The sequence below is a fragment of the Hyla sarda genome, chromosome 5 (genome assembly GCF_029499605.1).
Source record: "Hyla sarda isolate aHylSar1 chromosome 5, aHylSar1.hap1, whole genome shotgun sequence".
Taxonomy (NCBI): Eukaryota; Metazoa; Chordata; class Amphibia; order Anura; family Hylidae; genus Hyla; species Hyla sarda.
Genome location: NC_079193.1, coordinates 122,031,777 through 122,053,608, shown reverse-complemented (window position 1 = coordinate 122,053,608; position 21,832 = coordinate 122,031,777). Strand labels below are relative to the sequence as shown.

Sequence of the window (21,832 nt, the reverse complement as noted above, 5' to 3'; positions counted from 1 at the left end):
CCAGTAGTCCGGTAAAACGTCGGGATAATAGGAAATCTATTATGGCAAATTTAAATGTCCGCTATAGAAACAGGTCCCTGTTGATAGGGTATCCTTTAACGAAATGGATAAGTCCAATAATCCGGCAGTGAAGATATATCCAATAGTCCGGTAATAACAAGTGGACAATGATCTTGGGGATTAGGGATATTCGCTGATGTGGTTTCAAACGTAACCACAGTCTCTCCAATGTTATAAAATCAAGACCACTAGGTCTAAATATGCACAAACAAATAATTGAAATAAAATAAAGCACCAAACGTGTTTCGGGGTATATGAATGAGCATAGACCGCTCCAACCCCTTCCTCAGTGGTGAATTACCACCACTGAGATCTTTCAAGACATTAGTCTGGAGAGAAGCTTTATGTTGGGTTTCCAACGTTTGTAAGGATGCAGGTAAAGCGGCTAATTTGGGAGCAGCCATTTTCTTTAGACATGAGCCATGTTTAGTAAGTACTCTCCCCTCAGTACACATTTTAAAGCTTCCCATTGAGTCGGATAGGAGGTATTATCCTTTTAATGGTCCTTACAGAGGTTAGTGATAGTTTTTTGTAATTCATAAAGACATAATGAGCCATCTAGTAAGGACTTGTTTAATTTAAAAGTAAAATGGGCTTTATAATGGTTTGGAATAGTGATTCGGGCAAAAACAGGCGCGTGATCGGAAAGAAAGATTGCGTCTTGATTTGTGTCTTGAAGAAAGATTGCGTTGCATCTTGAGAGGTAATGAGATAAAAGTATATAATCAAGCCTACTATAGGAGTTTTGAGGATGAGAATAAAAGCTATAATAGTCCCTATCCTGTGGATGGGTAAGACGCCAAGCGTTGCACAGTTGTATAGATTGAATTTTTTTTTTTTTTTTTAAAGGGCTTTTAAGCCCCTATGTGATATAGCTGAGGAGCCTTATGTGGTATCAATAATGGGGTAGAGCAGAGTGTTTAGGTCTCCACAAAATATAATTGGGCCTCGAGGGAAGTCAAGGTGTCAAGAGCTCCTAAGAGAAATGCTATTTGATCTCTTTTGAGTGCATTAATATTAGCAAAGTAAGGAGTTTCCCGGCAATCTCACAATTTACAAAGAGATATCTAGTGTGGCCATCTGATAATGTGTTTACAATGGTAGGAGAGAATGTTTTATGGAACACAATAGAAACACCTAGACTATGGGAGGTATTATTAGTGTTGGGAATCCATAGAGAATAGTATCTGTTAAGGAAGGAGTATGCCCTGTTTTAAAATGAGTTTCCTGCAGTGCCAAAACATGAACTCTGTTTATTGAAAAGAATATAACATTTTTGCTCTCTTCTCAGAAAAATTGAGTCCCTGTGCATTAAAAGTAAATATCTTAATATCAGCCATCATAAAAAGCTTGACAAAAAGCACTTGAGAGCCAATGAAAATTAAAACTCATAAGGGAGAAAAGGATGTGTCGTAGAGCTACAGAAGACTCATTGCAGATATCGTAACACCAATAATTGAAGAAGGAACCTAACCTAAGAACCTAAACCTAAATATTAGTCCTAAAAAAATAGACTACACTGGGTCTAAATACTAATGCCATATGAGCAAAAAGGCAAGTCATCTAATCTAAGGATGCTCGCAATCCTAAGTGGGGGATAGGGAAGGCGGCCATGGGTAGCAGTAACCTTGGGGGTAGCTATAACACTTTAACAGAAAAAAAAATGTACATAACAGCACCAGCAAATAAAAAAATAAAAAATACAGTAATTAGTCAGAGATATCACAGGCAAATAAGGAGGCTTAGAGAGACACTTTTTTTTTTTAAACCTAATTATTCATAACAATTGGAGTTACATTACCAAGAAACCACCGAATAAGATGCAAACATTATCTACTCAGAGAGAGAATCAGCTAGGGCCTAGCTCATGCCTACAAGAGACAGATCAAAATAAAACATTTCTACCACAATACAATATGAATAGATAAGGTTATAAAAACCATAAAGGGGCATTTCAAACAGACAACATAAGCAATACTCATCAGCATGACCGTAGAGGGTATGAGTGTTCATCAAGAAAGATCACCCCACAGCTGCTTCCGCAGAAGGAGCATCTTGTCGTCTGCCTCAGGGAAGCGGGGTTAAAAGTCTTCGACTGCTTATCGGATCTGCGACAAGTCATGACGTTGTGGTGGCTTCCTAGTGGCAGGATCATTATTAAAAACAACCCAGTCTGGGAGTTGCATCAAAGGCAGATTAAGGGCACGTAAGAAGCCAGGCAAATCAAACTGGTGACGTAAATATACAGCGGAGTACCCGTCTTACCAGCAGGGAGAAAGGGTATCCCCATCTGTAGGTGATATGCCGGTGTAACAAGGGCTTAAGACATGACCTTTGGTATAGGGGACGTTGAGACCAATCTGGACATAGTTGGATCCGAGTGCCAGGATATTCAGTAGAAGACAGTAGCCTGGCCTTGCTCATAATCTTCTCCTTTTGTGCATAATAATGCACACAGCATATGACATCCCTGGGAAATTTCCAGTCTGAACTTTCAGCGCAGAGGGCCCTGTGAGCTCTGGCAGGTTTGATACAATGTGTGGAGGGATGGCCCAGAATGTTATTGAAAATAGATGTGAGAGTTTGATGTAGATCCTAAGGCGGGATAGACTCTGGAAGACCTCTTACTATAATATTGTTGAGCTGTGATCTATTTCCAATATCATGGAGTGCTTGCATAGATTGCGTAGAAAGAGAAGACTGAATCATAGTAGTTTTAAAATATTCTAGATCAGCAACACTCTTCGCCAATCCGCTTTAAAATCTGCGGCCAGGGTTAGCATATCGGTCTTAGTAGGAAGTAAAACAAGTAGCGCTTGCAGTTCAGGATAGGATTTTAATGTATGAACCGCTTTAGCAGGAGGCGTAAGCTCAGTGTCCATTAGCACATGAAGTGGGTGATGTGAGGAACCCATTTGGTGAGAGCGCCCCTTCCTGACTGACAGAACACTAAAGTGAGAGCTGGAATCTGACACATTTGATTCATTATCTAAGGATGCAGCGCCATATTTTCCAGTGGTTTTCAGCAGCTCCTTTTTTCTATGTGGGCTGTTAAAGGGGTATTCCAGGTTCTTTTTTTATTTGACTATTCCACAGGGGTTGTAAAGTTAGTGTAACATAGTAACATAGTTTATAAGGGTGAAAAAAGTCCAGAGTCCATCTAGTTCAACCTATATCCCTAATGAGTCCCTACTGAGTTGATCCAGGGGAAGGCAAAAAAAAAACCATACTAGAGGTAAAAATTACTTCCCGACTCCAAATATGGCAGTCAGAATAAATCTCTGGATCAACATGCTGTCCCTAAATATCTAGTATATATAACCATCAATGTTATTATTCTCCAAAAATGCATCCAGACCACTATTGAACTCTTTTACAGAGTTCACCATGACCACCTCCTCCGGGAGAGAATTCCACAGTCTCACTGCTCTTACAGTAAAGAACCCCTGTCTGTGGTGGTGTAGAAACCTTCTTTCCTCTAAACGTAGAGGATGCTCCCTTGTTATAGGTACAGACCTGGGTATAAATAGATCATGGGAGAGATCTCTGTACTGCCCCCTGATATATTTATACATAGTTATTAGGTCGCCCCTAAGCCTTCTTTTTTCTAAACTAAATAACCCCAATTCTGATAATCTTTCTGGGTACTGTAGTCCTCCCATTCCCCGTATTGCTCTGGTTGCCCGTCTTTGAACCCTCTCCAGCTCCCCTAAATCTTTCTTGTACACTGATGCCCAGTACTGCACACAGTATTCTATGTGTGGTCTGACTAGTGATTTGTACAGCGGTAGCATTATTTCCTTGTCGTTGGCATCTATGCCCCTATTGATGCACCCCATGATTTTATTTGCCTTGGCAGCAGCTGCCAGACACTGGTCACTACAGCCAAGTTTACTATTAACTAAGACCCCTAAGTCCTTTTCCACTACAGTTGCCCCAAGTGTTCTCCCATTTAATATATAACCCTGTCCCGGATTTTTCCTCCCCATGTGCATTACCTTACAATTATCAGTGGTAAACCTCATCTGCCACTTCTCAGCCCAAACCCCCAAACTATCCAGATCCATTTGTAACAGTGCACTGTCCTCTATTGTGTGTAGTTCATAATATAGTGTCTGTACCTGTGTGTGACGGTAGTCTAACAATTCTTCTGTGATTTTAGCCCCAATATTTATATTTAACAGCATACAAAATTACTCATGTCTCAGGATTTCCCAGGTTGCAGTGTGTCGAGACCTGACATCACTAGTCAGGTGATCAGAGGGAGTATGTCCTGCTTTAATGGGTGGAGCGACCGCTGAGTGGGATAGAGTTCATTTTGCAACAACTGTAGGCACCCTGATTAGAAAACGCCTGTGCATTGCATTGAAGAGATCACAGGTGTGTTTCAGTGGGTGGGGTGGCTGATGTGTGGGAGGGAGGAAAGTGACCTCACACTTACACACTATGGGATGTGTAGTTTAGAAAACGAAATTCAACAGGAAGTACCCAGTTCTGGCAGGTATGCACTACTAAATCACCTTATGGTCTATAACCCCTTTAACATCTTGTACTGGGTCATAATAGGAAGGTGAGTCCCCAGAGTCCTCTCAACAGTGAATATCAAAAGTAGTACAGAACATGCAGTACCACCATGTACTGTAGGGAAGTACTACCAGAGAGGAATTCAGTGTATACGCTTCAGTAATACAGGTATTTTACCAGTGAATACCTATTGATTGGTCAGTTCTTCCAGCCATTGACATGTTTCGCAGATCTAGACTTTCTGTACCATTTATATGTTGAGTATGGTTTCAAGTTACAGTCCAGAAAAGACCATTGTATTTTGGAACTATTGTATGTTGAGGCCATTATAAGTAGAGGGATCACTGTACAGTGTCTTATACAATTTGCAAATCAAATATAGTCTCGCCACAATATTAAATATTTATTCAGTCCAAATATATCCATAAAATAATAACTACTGTTTAATGGGACAGTCTCTGCATGCAAGATTGGTTGTATTATCTTTGCATTTACCATGTGTAGATTCTCTATATCACATAACATGTGATATCTGCATTAGAAGAGTGCTTTTGCTATCACACAAGATGGCCGCAGCTGTCAGAACATGTATGCACGGTATATTCTCAGTTACCATACTACATATCCTGTTTTGTGATTATACATCATTATATGACTTCCGGACCTGCGCATTAGCAATATTTACAAACAGAACATAGCTTGTTTCAACATTTAAAAAGATCTTGTCTGACAGCTGAACTTGGTGAGTGCCGGCCCACTGATTTTATAGATTTAAGCGATTACTTTGTGTATATGGACTGTCTGAATATTTATTTAATATTGTGGAGAGACTACAGTCATGGCCGTAAATGTTGGAACCCCTGAAATTTAAGTATTTCTCACAGGAAAGGTTTGCAGTAACACATGTTTTGCTATACACATGTTTATTCCCTTTGTGTGTATTGGAACTAAACCAAAAAAGAAAATTGGACAAAATGTCACATCAAACTCCAAAAATGGGCTGGACAAAATTATTGGCACCCTTTCAAAATTGTGGAAAAAATAAGATTGTTTCAAGCATGTGATGCTCTTTTAAACTCACCTGGGACAAGTAACAGGTGTGGGAAATATAAAAATCACACCTGAAAGCAGATAAAAAGGAGACAAGTTCACTTAGTCTTTGCATTGTGTGTCTGTGTGTGCCACACTAAGCATGCACAACAGAAAGAGAAGAGAACTATCCGAGGACTTGAGAACCAAAATTATGGAAAAATATCAACAATCTCAAGGTTACAAGTCCATCTCCAGAGATCTAGATCTGCCTTTGTCCACAGTGCACAACATTATCAAGAAGTTTGCAACCCATGGCACTGTAGCTAATCTCCCTGGGAGTGGAAAGAAGAGAAAAATTGATGAAAGGTGTCAACGCAGGATAGTCCTGATGGTGGTTAAGCAGCCCCAAACAAGTACCAAAAATATTCAAGCTGTCCTGCAGGCTCAGGGAGCATCAGTGTCAGCGTGAAATATCCAATGACCTTTAATCCCTTAAAGGGGTACTCCGCCCCTAAACATCTTATCCCCTATCCAAAGGATAGGGGATAAGATGTCAGATTGCTGCGGTCCCGCTGCTTGGGACCCCCGGGATCCCCGCTGCGGCACTGCGCTATCATTACAGCACAGAGCAAGTTTGTTCTGTGCGTAATGACTGACGATACAGGGGACGGAGCAGTGTGACGTCATGGCTCCGCCCCTCATGACATCACGGCCCGTCCCCTTAATGCAAGTCTATGGCAGGGGGCGTGACGACCGCCATGCCCCCTCCCATAGACTTGTATTGAAAGGGCCGGGCCGTGAAGTCACGAGGGGTGGAGCCGTGATGTAACGATGCTCCGGCGCCTGTATTGCCCGTCATTACGCGCAGAGCGAACACGCTCTGTGCTGTAATGATAGCGCAGTGCCGCAGAGGGGATCCCGGGGCTCCCCAGCATCGGGACCGCAGCGATCTGACATCTTATCCCCTATCCTTTGGATAGGGGATAAGATGTCTAGGGGCGGAGTACCCCTTTAAGGACCCGGGTTTTTCCGTTTTTTGCATTTTCGTTTTTCCTCCTTACCTTTAAAAAATCATAACTTATGTTTTGCGCCACCAATTCTACTTTGTAGTGACGTCAGTCATTTTACCCAAAAATCTACGTCGAAGCGGGAAAAAAAATCATTGTGAGACAAAATTGAAGGAAAAACGCCATTTTGTAACTTTTGGGGGCTTCCGTTTCTACACAGTACATTTTTCGGTAAAAAATTCAGTAGGTCCATACTATTAAAATGATACCCTACTTATATAGGTTTGATTTTGTCGTACTTCTGGAAAAAATCATATCTACATGCAGGAAAATTTATACATTTAAAATTGTCATCTTCTGACCCCTATAACTTAATTTTTCCGTGTATGGGGCTGTATGAGGGCTCCTTTTTTGCACCGTGATCTGAAGTTTTTAGCGGTACCATTTTTGCATTGATAGGACTTATTGATCGCTTTTTATTTATTTTTTCATGATATAAAAAGTGACCAAAAATGCACTATTTTGGACTTTGGAATTTTTTTGCGCGTACGCCATTGACCGTGCGGTTTAATTAACGATATATTTTTTATAATTCGGACATTTCCGCACGCGGCAATACCACATATGTTTGTTTTTATTTACACAGTTTTTTTTTTTTTATGGGTAAAGGGGGGTGATTCAAACTTTTATTAGGGAAAGTGTTAAATGATCTTTATTCACTTTTTTTTGCAATGTTATAGCTATAACACTGCACTCACTGATCTTTTACATTGATCAGTGGTTTCTCATAAGAAACCACTGATCGATGATTCTGCCGCTTGACTCATCTCAGGCACCGAGCAGTCATTCGGCAATCAGACAGCATGGAGGCAGGTAGGGACCCTCTGGCTGTCATGTAAGCTGTTCGGGATGGCTCTATTTCACCGCAGCGATCCTGAGCAGCTCCCTGAGCTAACCGGCATGGTTTTACTTTCACTTTAAAGTTGAACGCAGCATCTAAAGAGTGAATAGCGTGCGGCACCGCGATCAGTGCTGCGCGCTATTAGCCACGGGTCCCGGCCGTTGTTAGAGGCTGGGCCCCACCCGCTATGACACAGGGCCATGCCGTGGCCCCGTGTTATAGAACGGGAGTGGACTCATGACGTACCGGTACGTCATGGGTCCTTAAGAGGTTAAATTAAATGAAACGCTATGGCAGGAGACCCAGGAGGACCCCACTGCTGACACAGACATAAAAAAACAAGCCTACATTTTGCCAAAATGAACTTGAGTAAGCTTAAATCCTTCTGGGAAAACATCCTGTGGACAGATGAGACCAAGATAGAGCTTTTTGGTAAAGCACATCATTCTACTGTTTACTGAAAATGGAATGAGGCCTAAAGTGAAATATGGTGGAGGTTCAATGATGTTTTGGGGTTGTTTTGCCACCTCTGGCACTGGGTGCCTTGAATGTGTGCAAGGCATCATGAAGTCTGAGGATTACCAACAGATTTTGGGTGGCACTGTACAGCCCAGTGTCAGAAAGCTTGATTTGCGTCCGAGATCTTGGGCCTTCCAGCAGGACAATGACCCAAAATACGTCAAAAAGCACCCAGAAATGGATGGCAACAAAGCGCTGGAGAGTTCTGAAGTGAACACCTGTGGAGAGATCTTAACCCCTTAACGACGCAGGACGTATATTTACGTCCTGCGCCGGCTCCCGCGATATGAAGCGGGATCGCGCCGTGATCCCGCATCATATCCCGTCGGTCCCGGCGCTAATCAACGGCCGGGACCCGCGGCTAATACCACACATCGCCGATCGCGGCGATGTGCGGTATTAACCCTTTAGAAGCGGTGGTCAAAGCTGACCGCCGCTTCTAAAGTGAAACTGAAAGTATCCCGGCTGCTCAGTCGGGCTGTTCGGGACCGCCGCAGTGAAATCGCGGCGTCCCGAACAGCTGAACGGACACCGGGAGGGCCCTTACCTGCCTCCTCGGTGTCCGATCGACGAATGACTGCTCCGTGCCTGAGATCCAGGCAGGAGCAGTCAAGCGCCGATAATGCTGATCACAGGCGTGTTAATACACGCCTGTGATCAGGATGAGCGATCAGTGTGTGCAGTGTTATAGGTCCCTATGGGACCTATAACACTGCAAAAAAAAAGTGTTAATAAAAGTCATTTAACCCCTTCCCTAATAAAAGTTTGAATCACTCCCCTTTTCCCATAAAAAAAATAAGTGTAAAAAAATAAATAAACAAACATATGTGGTATCGCCGCGTGCGTAAATGTCCGAACTATAAAAATATATCATTAATTAAGCCGTACGGTCAATGGCGTACGCGCAAAAAAATTCCAAAGTCCAAAAAAGCGTATTTTGGTCACTTTTTATAACATTAAAAAATGAATAAAAAGTGATCAAAAAGTCCGATCAAAACAAAAATCATACCGATAAAAACTTCAGATCACGGCGCAAAAAATGAGTCCTCATACCGCCCCGTACGTGGAAAAATAAAAAAGTTATAGGGGTCAGAAGATGACATTTTTAAACGTATAAATTTTCCTGCATGTAGTTGATTTTTTCCAGAAGTGCGACAAAATCAAACCTATATAAGTAGGGTATCATTTTAACCGTATGGACCTACAGAATAATGTGTAATTTTTACCGAAAAGTTACAAAATGGCGTTTTTTTTTCCGATTTTGTCGCACAATGATTTTTCTTTCCGTCTCGCCGTGCATTTTTGGGTAAAATGACTAATCTCACTGCAAAGTAGAATTGGCGACGCAAAAAATAAGCCATAATATGGATTTTTAGGTGGAAAATTGAAAGGGTTATGATTTTTAAAAGGTAAGGAGGGAAAAATGAAAGTGCAAAAACGGAAAAACCCTCAGTCCTTAAGGGGTTAAAGGGGTATTCCAGGCAAAATCTATTTTTATATATATCAACTGGCTCCGGAAAGTTAAACAGATTTGTAAATTACTTCTATTAAAAAATCTTAATCCTTCCAATAGTTATTGGCTTCTGAAGTTTTCAACTGCTCAATGATGATTTCACGTCCCGGGAGCTGTGCATGATGGGAGAATATCCCTATAGGAACTGCACAGCTCCCGGGACGTGAGTCATCTGAGAGCAGTTAGACAGAAAACAACAATTCAACTTCAGAAGCTAATAACTATTGGAAGGATTAAGATTTTTTTAATAGAAGTAATTTACAAATCTGTTTAACTTTCCGGAGCCAGTATATATATATATATATATATATATATATATATATGTTTTGGCCTGGAATACCCCTTTAAAATTGCTGTTGGGAAAAGCTGCCCTTCCAATAAGAGAGACCTGGAGCAGTTTGCAAAGGAAGAGTGATCCAACGTCCCGGCTGAAAGGTGTAAGAAGCTTATGGATGGTTATAGGAAGCGACTGATTTCAGTTATTTTTTCCAAAGGATGTGCAATCAAATATTAAGTTAAGGGTGCCAATAATTTTGTCCAGCCCATTTTTGGAGTTTGTTGTGACATGATGTCCAATTTGCTTTTTTTTTCCTGCCTTTTTTGGTTTAGTTCCAATACACACAAAGGGAATAAACGTGTATAGCAAAACATGTGTTACTGCAATCCTTTTCTGTGAGAAATACTTCATTTTCTTGACAAATTTCAGGAATGCCAACATTTTACGGCCTTGACTGTATATTTTATTTGCACATTGTATATGAAACTGATGTACACTGTTTGAGATTTTGATCATGATGTAGCTTTATGTATTGTTTATATCCATTTATACACACCACTGATTGTCATGAATTGATGTTTCAATAAATAACTGCTTGCATGCACTTGAGACGTCGCTTGAAAAAGATCCAATCTGTAGTATGAAAATGTTGCCGTTGGATGTGTGAATAAATATGCAAATCGAAATCACTATTCGTAGTCTAATATATCATGAATAACCCTTAAATGGGCACTCTGATTAAAACAAATTTTTGCTATTGCACTCCTTATGGTAAATTAAAATGATTTCTAATATACTTTGGTTTAAAAAAAACCTTGTTACTTAACACCCCAGGACATACATTTATTCCCCAAGGGGCATTCAGACTATGAAGCAGCACAGAGCTACTCTAAATTCATGGACAGTAGACCTTGCCACTATTGACTTTTATATTACTGTAGTTACAGTGTTGACACCTGATATAATTTTTAACTTTATTTCTGCATTTAAGTCCAAATCTCTGCATTAATTAGTTTCTTTATATATATATATATATATATATATATATATATATATATATATATATATACATATATATACACATATATATATATATATATATACACAAGAAAAAACATACATACATACATACATACATACATACATACATACATACTTACATTTACATACATTTATTAGTATATTTATATATACACCCACACACATTGGGGATCAAAAGTTTGGGCACCCCAGGTAAAAATTTGTATTAATGTGCATAAAGAAGCCAAGGAAAGATGGAAAAATCTCCAAAATAATGTGTCAACAAAAGTTAGATTTTATTTCCATCATTTACACTTTCAAATAACAGAAAATGGCATCTGCAAAAGTTTGGGCACCCTGCAGAATTGATAGCATGCACTTCCCCCTTTGCAAAGCTGATTATATTCTGTGAGAGAAAACAAAAGAGCAGAGCTCCTCATAGGGCAATATTGTATATACCAGCAGTATTGTGGAGGTGAGCGTCAGTGTCTAGTAATGGAACCTTGCTCACCTTGTTCCTTTGTGTATGATGACACAACAGCAATACACTTATATATATAAATTCCAGTGGTGGTGCAGCCTCCTGGATTCGGCGGCAGGGATCATGACCGGGCAGTACAAGATATTAACTCTGCAGGGTGCCCATCCTTTTGCAGATGCCATTTTTTTGTTTTCTGTTATTTTGAAATATAAGAATGTCTAATCTGTAATTTGATGCCTTATAGAGAGAGAGAGAGAGAGAGACATCAATCACTTTGAAACTTGCTTAACTTGCTTTTTTTTTTTTTTCAGAGTCATTGAAGATGATCAGAGGTATACAATTTTACTTACTTTCATTAGTTGAACACTTTTTTTGCTAATAGGCTGTTTTACTGTGACTCCCTACAGACAATACCCCAACCCCATATATGTTTAACTTAATGAAACTGGCAATTTTTTTTTCTGACACTCTATAATTTCTTATTTACTAATATTTGTTGAGCCCCTTGGCACATCTGTTTACACTTCTGCATGATGACGTGCATATGAGGTGATCTAACAGTTCCTGGACATTGGGGGAGATTTATCATTGAGTTTACCCCTTTTTCGTGTGTATTTTTTTTTTGTGCAAAAATTTGCGCAGTGACTTTGAGTGCGTCTTTTTTGTTCGTCTTTTTTAATAGAGCAAAAAGCAAGTACTCTATTTTTTTTGTGTATTGTGGAATGCATTTTACAGTGGATACTAATTTATTATGCGCGGTTTTTTTGTTTTTGTTTTTTTGCTTAGATAAATTTTTTTTACGCAAAAATACACCATCAAAAATAGAGCAGCCAGGGGATGCAGGAGCCGTCCCTCAAGACTGCTAAACTGCAACTACTCCCATGATGGGACAGAGTCTGTCCCATGATGGGAGTAGTTGTAGTACCGCAGCGCTGAAAGATGGCACATGCACAACCCCCCTGACTTCGGGACTATTTTGGGACAGTTAGGACTACTACTCCCATCATGGACATACTCTGTCCATGATGGGAGTTGTAGTCCAGGGGCTGAGGGGCAGAAAGCGCCTGGTCGTTCTCCAGACACCCGCTGTGATCCACATTTATTAACTGTAAAAGCCGGCGGCACATGCGGCAACACTGCGCTCCCCGCCGGCTCCTGTATACCCTGTCACATTTCCTAATCCCCACCGCTGGGAGACGTGAGCTCTGATTGGTGAATAGCTATTATGAAATGTGACAGTGTATACAGGAGCTGCATGTGCCGCCGGCTTTTACAGTTAATAAATGCAGATCGCAGCGGGTCTCTGGAGAATGACCTGCTTTGATCTGCCCCTCAGCCCCTGTACTATAACTCCCATTATGGACAGTGTTTGTCCCATGAATGGAGTAGTTGTAGAACTGCAGCGCTGAGGGATGGCACTTGCACTTCCCCCGGCTACGGGAATTTTAGGACTACTACTCCTATGATGAACAGACTCCGTCCATGATGAGAGTTAGTCTAGGGGCTGAGGTGCAGATCGCAGAAGGTGATTCTGCGGAGACCCACTGCGATCCGCATTTATTAAGTTAACAAGCCGGCGGCTACACTGCGCTCCCCCCAAAAGCTATTCACCAATCAGAGCTCTGATCTCCCGGCGGTAGGGATTATGAATTATGACAGCGCATACAGTATTCCCCTCAGGGAGTGCAATGGAGCCGTATAACCCATATATATATAGTTTTTCTTTTCTTCTCATTTTAGATACATGAATACGGAGGATTACGTCAGATTCGTTGGACTGCGTTTGTTTTTTATTTCAATAAAATGGTTAACGAGCCAGCAGCACATGCAGCTACACTGCGCTCCCCGACGGTTCCAGATGGGGAATACAGTATACAGCTGTAAAAACTCATAATCCCCGCCGCGGGGAGAGGGGAACTCTGGTGAATAGCTATTCACCAATCACCGCTCCGGTCTCCTGGCGGTCATCGTTGGGGAGTGTTTTTTTAAATCAAAAAATATTTCAATGTGTTGTGTTTTTTATCATTTAATTTTCAGGCTTAGTGGTGGAAGCTGTCTTATAGACTGAGCAGGGGCTTAGCGTTAGCCCCAAAATCGACTAGCGCTAACCTCCAGTTATTACCCCGGTACCCACCGCCACAGGGGTGCCAGGAAGAGCCGGTAGCATCAATAATGGCGCTCCTGGGCCTACGTGGTAACAGGATGGCGTTAGTTAGGCTGGGGAGGGCCAGTAACAATGGTCCTCGCCCACCCTGGTAACGTCAGGCGGTTGCTGCTTGGTTGGCATCTGGCTGATACTGAAAATAGGTTGAACACTATGCATTTTTTTTCTTTAATAAATAAATACCAAAAAAACATGTGTGGTTCTCCCATTTTTTGAGTATCAGCCAGATACCAACCAACCAATTGTTTCTAACCAGCCCCCACCCCCACCCCGGCTAAATAACGCTAGCCTGTTACCGCCTAGGCCCAGGAGCGCCATTTTTGACACTCCGGGCCTGTTGGTGCCAGCTCTCCCCCCCCCCCCCCCCCCCTGTGGCGGTGGGTATCGTGGTAATAATTGGGGGTTAGCGCTAACTGATTTTGGGGCTAACGCTAAGCCCCGGCTTATTAATAGATTCTTCCTACAAGATGGCTTCCACTACGAAGCCTGAAAATTCAATTATAAAAAACACAACACATTGAAAAAAAAAATAAAAAAAAAAAACACTCCTCCACAGCCCTCGTTAACCCTTTTGATGTTTAAAAAAAAGTGCTTTTCTTCGTTGCAATCCACCGAATCTGACCTAGCCCTCCGCATTCACGTATCTAAAATGAGAAGGAAAAAAAAAAAAAGTTTGTAAATTTTTGGCGCTCTCCCCTCGGGTTTTCCTAAACAGGGAGCCTCCAATTGTTGACATCTGCCTACTATATCCTGTATATACAGTCATCTATAGACAGCTGTATATACAGGATAGCACACACAGACTTAACCCAAGCTGCTGCAGCTGAGCAGTTCTGGGTTAACTCTTTCCTTGCTGGGCTCCTGTATAGTATACATGGGTACAATATGCACCCCTGTATACTATACAGCGGGCGGAGATAAGTAGTGATGCTCTGCACCCTGTATATGTATATGCTATACATCACTCCTTGCGCTCTGCATCTGACCCATGGAGTGGTACCCTGAAGGCGGTAAAAAAATTGCCACAGGGTACACACACCAGCAAAAACGCAAGAAAAACTGACAAACGAAAAAGCTGTGACAGTTTTTCTGGCGTTTTTGCTGGTGGACAAAAAACCTCAATGGAATCAGAGCCTCAAATCAATAGAAGAAAATCCCGGTGTCCACTTTTCCTGTGAGGTGCAGCTCAGGTGTACTAATAGAACTGTGTGGAGATTTAGAACTTTGCACAAAATTTATCATGTGTCTGCACAAGTATGGTAAATTTGACCAACCAAAATAATCTACCAAAAAATTCTACCTACACCAACATTGATAAATTTCCCCCTATGTATGTGTGATTGTGTGTATGTAGCAGAGCTGAGTGTGTATGTAGCAGAGCTGAGTGTGTATTCAGCAGAGCTGAATCACACACTCAGCTCTGCTGCATACAAAAGATCACACACTCAGCTCTGCTACATACGCATACGTATTCAGCACTCGCATACTCAGCTCTGCTGAATACACACTCGGCTCTGATGCATACACACACACTCAGCTCTGCTGCATATACACACTCGTGTCGATTTTTGCGCCAAATTACACATCCCAGAAAACTCCGGTGGAAATCTCTCACGAAATATTCCATGGTTACTAGTTCCCAGACAAGCGATAACTGTATAAATAAAACATTTCTGAGCTTAAATGTGAGTGCAGGTGCAGTGACGAAGAAAAAAATTAAAATAAAAAAATATATCTATTAACATGTTTAAATAACAATTATTTCTTCTTTAATAATTACTTAAATAAGACCTTTTCCCCAAAAAACTAATAAAATAAAACCAACTATTTCTGTGATCAAAAAGCTGGTGTGAAATTTTTGATGTAAACTCGACTCTCACCCCTTTGAAAATATAATGTAAAGCAGCCAATATACGTGTACACGACCACTTTTACAAAACTGATGTAAACAGTGTAAACTGTGGCACAAAGCTCTTTAAAAATGTGGTCGATACTTTACGCACCAAAATTTTAGCGTGAAATCTTCCCCTCTGTGTACTTTATAAAGATTTATGATTTTACTATTGTGCAGAGTTTTGTTCGGCACACACTGCTGCTCCAGCACTTCTAGCTATGTGAGCAGTGTACCGTGGGAAAACGCCACAGCTCTGTGAAGTGTGCAGTAGAGAAGGACTGCACGGTAGAGCAAGGGGGGGGGGGGCCTTTCTAGATTTGCACAAAATTCATCAAAGGACATGCACGACTTTTGTACATTTTGAGTGAGAGTGTAAATTAGACAGGCAGTGTAAAGGGGTAGATCTGTGATAAATGTCCCCCATGCTGTTTAGAGTTTTGTCGTGCAAGAAGTAGGATCCGCAATCCACAGATATTGGTAGAACTTTTGCACAGACCTTCTTGAATTCTAATTGGAGATTTTCCTACCCTTAGTGATGGAAAATATGGATTTTATAAAAGACAGGAGGCGAGCATTATGCAGATCGCTCTCTTTACTGCAGAAACTTAACAGTTAACATTAAAATGTTTTTTAAACCATAAATGAGAAGAAAAACTTAGCACAGTGTACACAAACATGCTAAATATTAACCCCTTCATGATCCAGCCCATTTTCACCTTCAGGACCTGGGCATTTTTTGAACATCTGACCACTGTTACTTTAAACATTAATAACTCTGAGATGCTTTTACCGATCATTCTGATTCCGAGATTGTTTTTTCGTGACATATTCTACTTTGTTATTGGTAAAATTTCACTGATATTTGCATAATTTCTTGGTAAAAAAATTTAGCATTTTTCTAACTTTGAAACTCTCTGCTTGTAAGGAAAATGGATATTCCAAATAAATTACATATTGATTCACATATACAATCTGTCTACTTTATGTTTGCATCAAAAAATTGACGTGTTTTTACTTTTGGAAGACATCAGAGGGCTTCAAAGTTCAGCAGCAATTTTCCAATTTTTCTCAAGCATTTCAAAATCGTACTTTTTCAGGGACCAGTTCAGGTTGGAAGTGAATTTTAAGGGTCTTCATATTAGAAATACCCCATAAATGACCCCATTATAAAAACTGCACCCCCCAAAGTATTCAAAATGACATTCAGTAAGTGTTTTAACCCTTTAGGTGTTTCACAGGAATAGCAGCAAAGTGAAGGAGAAAATTCAAAATCTTCATTTTTTACACTCGCATGTTCTTGTAGACCCAATTTTTGAATTTTAGAATTTTTACTAGGGGTAAAAGGAGAGAAATCGCCCTAAAATTTGTACCCCAATTTCTCTCAAGTAAGTAAACACCTCATGTGTATGTAAAGTGTTAGGCGGGCGCAGTAGAGGGCTCAGAACGGAAGGAGCGACAATGGGATTTTGGAGAGTGAGTTTTTCTGAAAGGGTTTTTGGGGGGCATGTCCCATTTAGGAAGCCCCTATGGTGCCAGAACAGTGGACCCCCCCACATGTGACCCCATTTTGGAAACTACGCACCTCCTGGAATTTAATAAGGGGTGCAGTGAGCATTTACACCCCACTGGCATTTGACATATATTTGAAACAGTGGACTGTGCAAATGAAAAATTGTATTTTTCATTTTCACAGACCACTGTTCCAAAAATCTGTCATACACCAGTGGAGTGTAAATGCTCACTGCACCCCTTATTAAATTCCATGAGGGGTGTAGTTTCCAAAATGGGGTCACATATGGATATTTATTGTTTTGCGTTTATGTCAGAACTGCTGTAACAATCAGCCACCCCTGTGCAAATCACCTCAAATATACATGGTGCACTCTCCCTTCTGAGCTTTGTTGTGCACCCCCAGAGTACTTTGCGCCCACATATGGGGTATCTCCGTCCTCGGGAGAAATTGCATTACAAGTTTTGAGGGTCTTTTTTCCCTTTTTACCTCTTGTGAAAATGAAAAGTATGCAGCAACACCAACATGTCAGTGTAACAAATTTTATTTTTATACACTAACATGCTGGTGTAGACCCCAACTTCACCTTTTCATAGGGGTTAAAGAAGAAAAAGCCCACCAAAATTTGTAATGCAATTTCTCCCGAGTACGGAGATACCCCATATGTGTCCAAAAACTGTTGCCCTGAAATACGACAGGGCTCCGAAGTGAGAGAGCGCCAAGCGCATTTGAGGCCTTAATTTTTATACACTAACATGCTGGTTTAGCCCCCAACTTTTCCTTTTCATAAGGGGTAAAAGGAGAAAAAGCCCCCCAAAATTTGTAGTGCAATTTCGGAAATACCCCATATGTAGCCCTAAACTGTTTCCTTGAAATACGACGGCTCCGAAGTGAGAGAGCGCCATGCGCATTTGAGGACTAAATTAGGGATTGCATAGGGGTGGACATAGGGGTATTCTACGCCATTGATTCCCAAACAGGGTGCCTCCAGCTGTTGCTAAACTCCCAGCATGCTTGGACAGTCAATGGCTGTCCGGCAATACTGGGAGTTGTTGTTTTGCAACAGCTGGAGGCTCCGTTTCGGAAACAGTAGCGTACCAGACGTTTTTCATTTTTATTGGGGAGGGGGGCTGTGTAGGGGTATGTGTATATGTAGTGTTTTTTACTTTTTATTTTAGGTAACAGCTGGAGGCTCCGTTTTGGAAACAGTAGCGTACCAGACGTTTTTCATTTTTATTGGGGAGGGGGGCTGTGTAGGTGTAGTGTAGTGTTTTTAGGGTACAGTCACACAGGCAGAGGTTCACAGCAAGTTTGCTGGTGGGAGTTTGAGCTGCAGTGCAAAATTTGCGCCATCTCAAACTTGCAGCACTCACTGTAAACCTCCGCCCATGTGAGTGTACCCTGTACATTCACATTGGGGGAGGGGGGGGGGGGGGCAAACATCCAGCTGTTGCAAAACTACAACTCCAAGCATGCCCTTTGGCTGTCCGTGCATGCTGGGAGTTGTAGTTTTGCAACAGCTAGAGGCACACTGGTTGCGAAACACGGAGTTAGATAACAAACTGGTGTTTCGCAACCAGTGTGCCTTCAGCTGTTGCAAAAACTACAAATCTCAGCATGCAGTGACAGCAGAAGGGCATGCTGGGACTTGTAGTTATGAAACAGCTAGAGGCATACTGCTACAACTCCCAGCATACCCTTTGGCTGTCCGTGCATGCTGGGGGTTGTAGTTATGCAACAGCTGAAGGTACACTGGTTGCAAAACACTGAGTTAGGAAACGGACAATGTTTCCCAACTCCCAGCATGCCCAGACTGCCCCAAAACTACAACTGCTAGCATGCATGGTCTCAGTGCATGCTGGGAGTTATAGTTTTGCAACAGCTGGAGGCACACGGGTTGGGAAACACTGAGTTAGGAAACGGACAATGTTTCCCAACTCCCAGCATGCCCAGACTGCCCAGGCATGCTGGAAGTTGTAGTTCGGCAACATCTGATCCTTTAGATATTGCCGAACTACAACTTCCAGCATGCTTGGGCAGTCTGGTATGCTGGGAGTTGTAGTTTGGCAACATCTGGAGGTCCACAGTTTGGAGACCACTGTATAATGGTCTCCAATCTGTGCTCTTCCAGATGTTATAGAACTACAACTCCCAGCATGCCTGGACAGACTGATCATGCTGAGATTTGTAGTTTTGCAACATCTGGAAGAGCACAGATTGGAGACCATTATACAGTGGTCTCCAAACTGTGGACCTCCAGATGTTTCAAAACTACAACTCCCAGCATGCACAGAAATACAAAGGCTGTCTGAGCATGCTGGGAGTTGCAGTTTTGAAACTCCCAGAGGCAGCGGTGAGATCGCTTTACGGCGATCTCACTGCTGCCAATGAAGATGCCACCCTGCTGCTGGAAACACACCGCCGGAACGCACCACCGCCGGGACCGCCTGACTAGCTGATAGCAGCGATCGCTGGGGGGGTGTTTATGAAACCCCCCGTGGTCGCATGGTAAGATGGCTGGCGATCAGTGATAGCCACCATCTTACCGGGCGCTGCAGGATGCCGTGAGTAGCGGCAAAAATGTTCATGACGTACCTGTATGTCATGGGTCGGGAACACCTATGTCATAGGTCGGGAAGGGGTTAAAGGGGTACTCCGGTGAAAAACTTTTTTATTTTTTTTATTTTTTTTTTAAAATCAACTGGTGCTAGAAAGTTAAACAGATTTGTAAATTAAAATGTACAAGATACAGAGTCCGGCACTGCAACGGTGATCACTGCGATAAACCATGAGGACACAGGTGGATACTGACACAAGCCAATCCAACTAGGTGCTCAGTCCATAAATACAATGGTAGTAGACACAAAGAGGATGTGAAAAGTATAAAACAGCACTCACCGGGATTATTCAGGCTTGCTAAAGCTTTTTATTGCATAAGCAAAAGGTGCATAGCGGTGCGGTGTGAAGGCAGGACGCCGGGGAACAATTGCAGCGTGATGGTTACAGCTGTAACCATCACGCTGTAATTGTTCCCCGGCGTCCTGGCCGGTAACCTGCCTTCACACTGCACCGCTATGCACCTTTTGTTTATGCAATAAAAAGCTTTTGCAAGCCTGAATAATCCCGGTGAGTGCCGTCTTATACTTTTCACATCCTCTTTGTGTCTACTAGATTTGTAAATTACTTCTATTAAAAAATCTTAATCCTTCCTGTACTTATTAGCTGCTGAATACTACAGTGGATATTCTTTTGCGTTTGAAAGACAGAGCTGTCTGCTGACATCATGAGCAAAGTGCTCTCTGCTGTCATCTCTGTCCATTTTAGGAACTGTCCAGAGTAAAAGGAAATCCCCATAGCAAACATATGCTGTTCTGGACAGTTCCTAAAATGGACAGAGATGTTAGCAGAGAGCACTGTGCTCATGATGTCAGCAGACAGCTCTGTGTTTCAAAAAGAAAAGAATTTCCGCTGTAGTATTCAGCAGCTAATAAGTACTGGAAGGATTAAGATTTTTTAATAGAAGTAATCACCTTGCAGTGTTCTCTAAAACTGTAGCACTCCAGATGTTGCAAAACTGCAAATCCCAGCATGTCCAAACAGCAAACAGCTGTCTCGGCATGCTGGGAGTTGTAGTTGCGTACCTCCAGCTATTGCATAACTACATCTCCCAGCATGCCCTTCAGCGATCAGTACATGCTGGGAGTTGTAGTTTTGCAACAGCTGGAGGCACACTGGTTGGAAAATACTGAGTTAGGTAACAGAACCGAACTGAAGGTTTTCCAACCAGTGTGTCTCCAGCTGTTGCAAAAGTACAACTCCCTGCTTGCACGGTCTGTCAGTACATGCTGGGAGTTGTAGTTTTGAAACAGCTGGAGGTTTGCTCCCCCATGTGAACGTACAGGGTACATTCACACGGGCAGGCTTACAGTAAGTTTCCTGCTTCAAGTTTGGGCTGCGGCAAATTTTTCACCGCAGCGCAAACTCCTAGTGGGAAACTCATCGCAACACGCCAGTGCGAATGTAGCCTAAAAACGCTACACTACACTACACTACACTAACACATAATAAAGGGTAAAAAACTACATATACACCCCCTTATACTGCCTCCCCCTCCCCCCAATAAAAATGAAAAACGTATTGTATGGCAGTGTTTCCAAAACGGAGCCTCCAGCTGTTGCAAAACAACAACTCCCAGCATTTCCGGACAGCCACTGACTGTCCAGGCATGCTGGGAATTTAGCAACAGCTGGAGGCACCCTGTTTGGGAATCACTGGCGTAGAATACCCCTATGTCCACCCCTATGCAATCCCTAATTTAGTCCTCAAATGCGCATGGAGCTCTCTCACTTCGGAGCCCTGTCGTATTTCAAGGAAACAGTTTAGGGCCACATATGGGGTATCTCTGTACTCGGGAGAAATTGCACTACAAACTTTGGGGGGGCTTTTTCTCCTTTTACCCCTTATGAAAAGGAAAAGTTGGGGCCTACACCAGCTTGTTAGTGTAAAAAAAATTTACACTAACATGCTGGTGTTGCCCCATACTTATTATTTTCACAAGCGTTAAAAGGAAAAAAAGACCCCCAAAATTTGTAACGCAATTTCTCCTGAGTACGGAAATACCCCATATGTGGGCGTAAAATGCTCTATGGGCGCACAACAAGGCTTTGGAGTGAGAGCGCACTATGTACATTTGAGGCCTAAATTGGTGATTTGCACAGGGGTGGCCGATTTTACAGCGGTTCTGACATAAACGCAAAAAAATAAATACCCACATGTGACCCCATTTTGGAAACTACAGCCCTCATGTAATGTAATAAGGGGTATAATGAGCATTTACGCCCCACAGGGGTCTGGCAGATTTTTGTAACAGTGGTCCGTGAAAATGAAAAATTTAATTTTTCATTTGCACAGCCCCCTGTTCCAAAGATCT

General features: G+C 42.0%; 1 protein-coding gene across 5 annotated transcripts in view; it reads left to right on the top strand.

Annotated features, from left to right (window-relative positions):
* Positions 1-21,832, top strand: part of BRD9 (bromodomain containing 9) — a 284,425-nt gene that overhangs the window by 74,999 nt on the left and 187,594 nt on the right. For all 5 annotated transcript variants that reach the window (XM_056520202.1, XM_056520201.1, XM_056520200.1 and 2 more), the window contains exon 8: positions 11,646-11,666. In XM_056520202.1, coding sequence (XP_056376177.1) covers positions 11,646-11,666 — 21 coding nt within the window. The remainder of the gene's footprint in view (positions 1-11,645; positions 11,667-21,832) is intronic.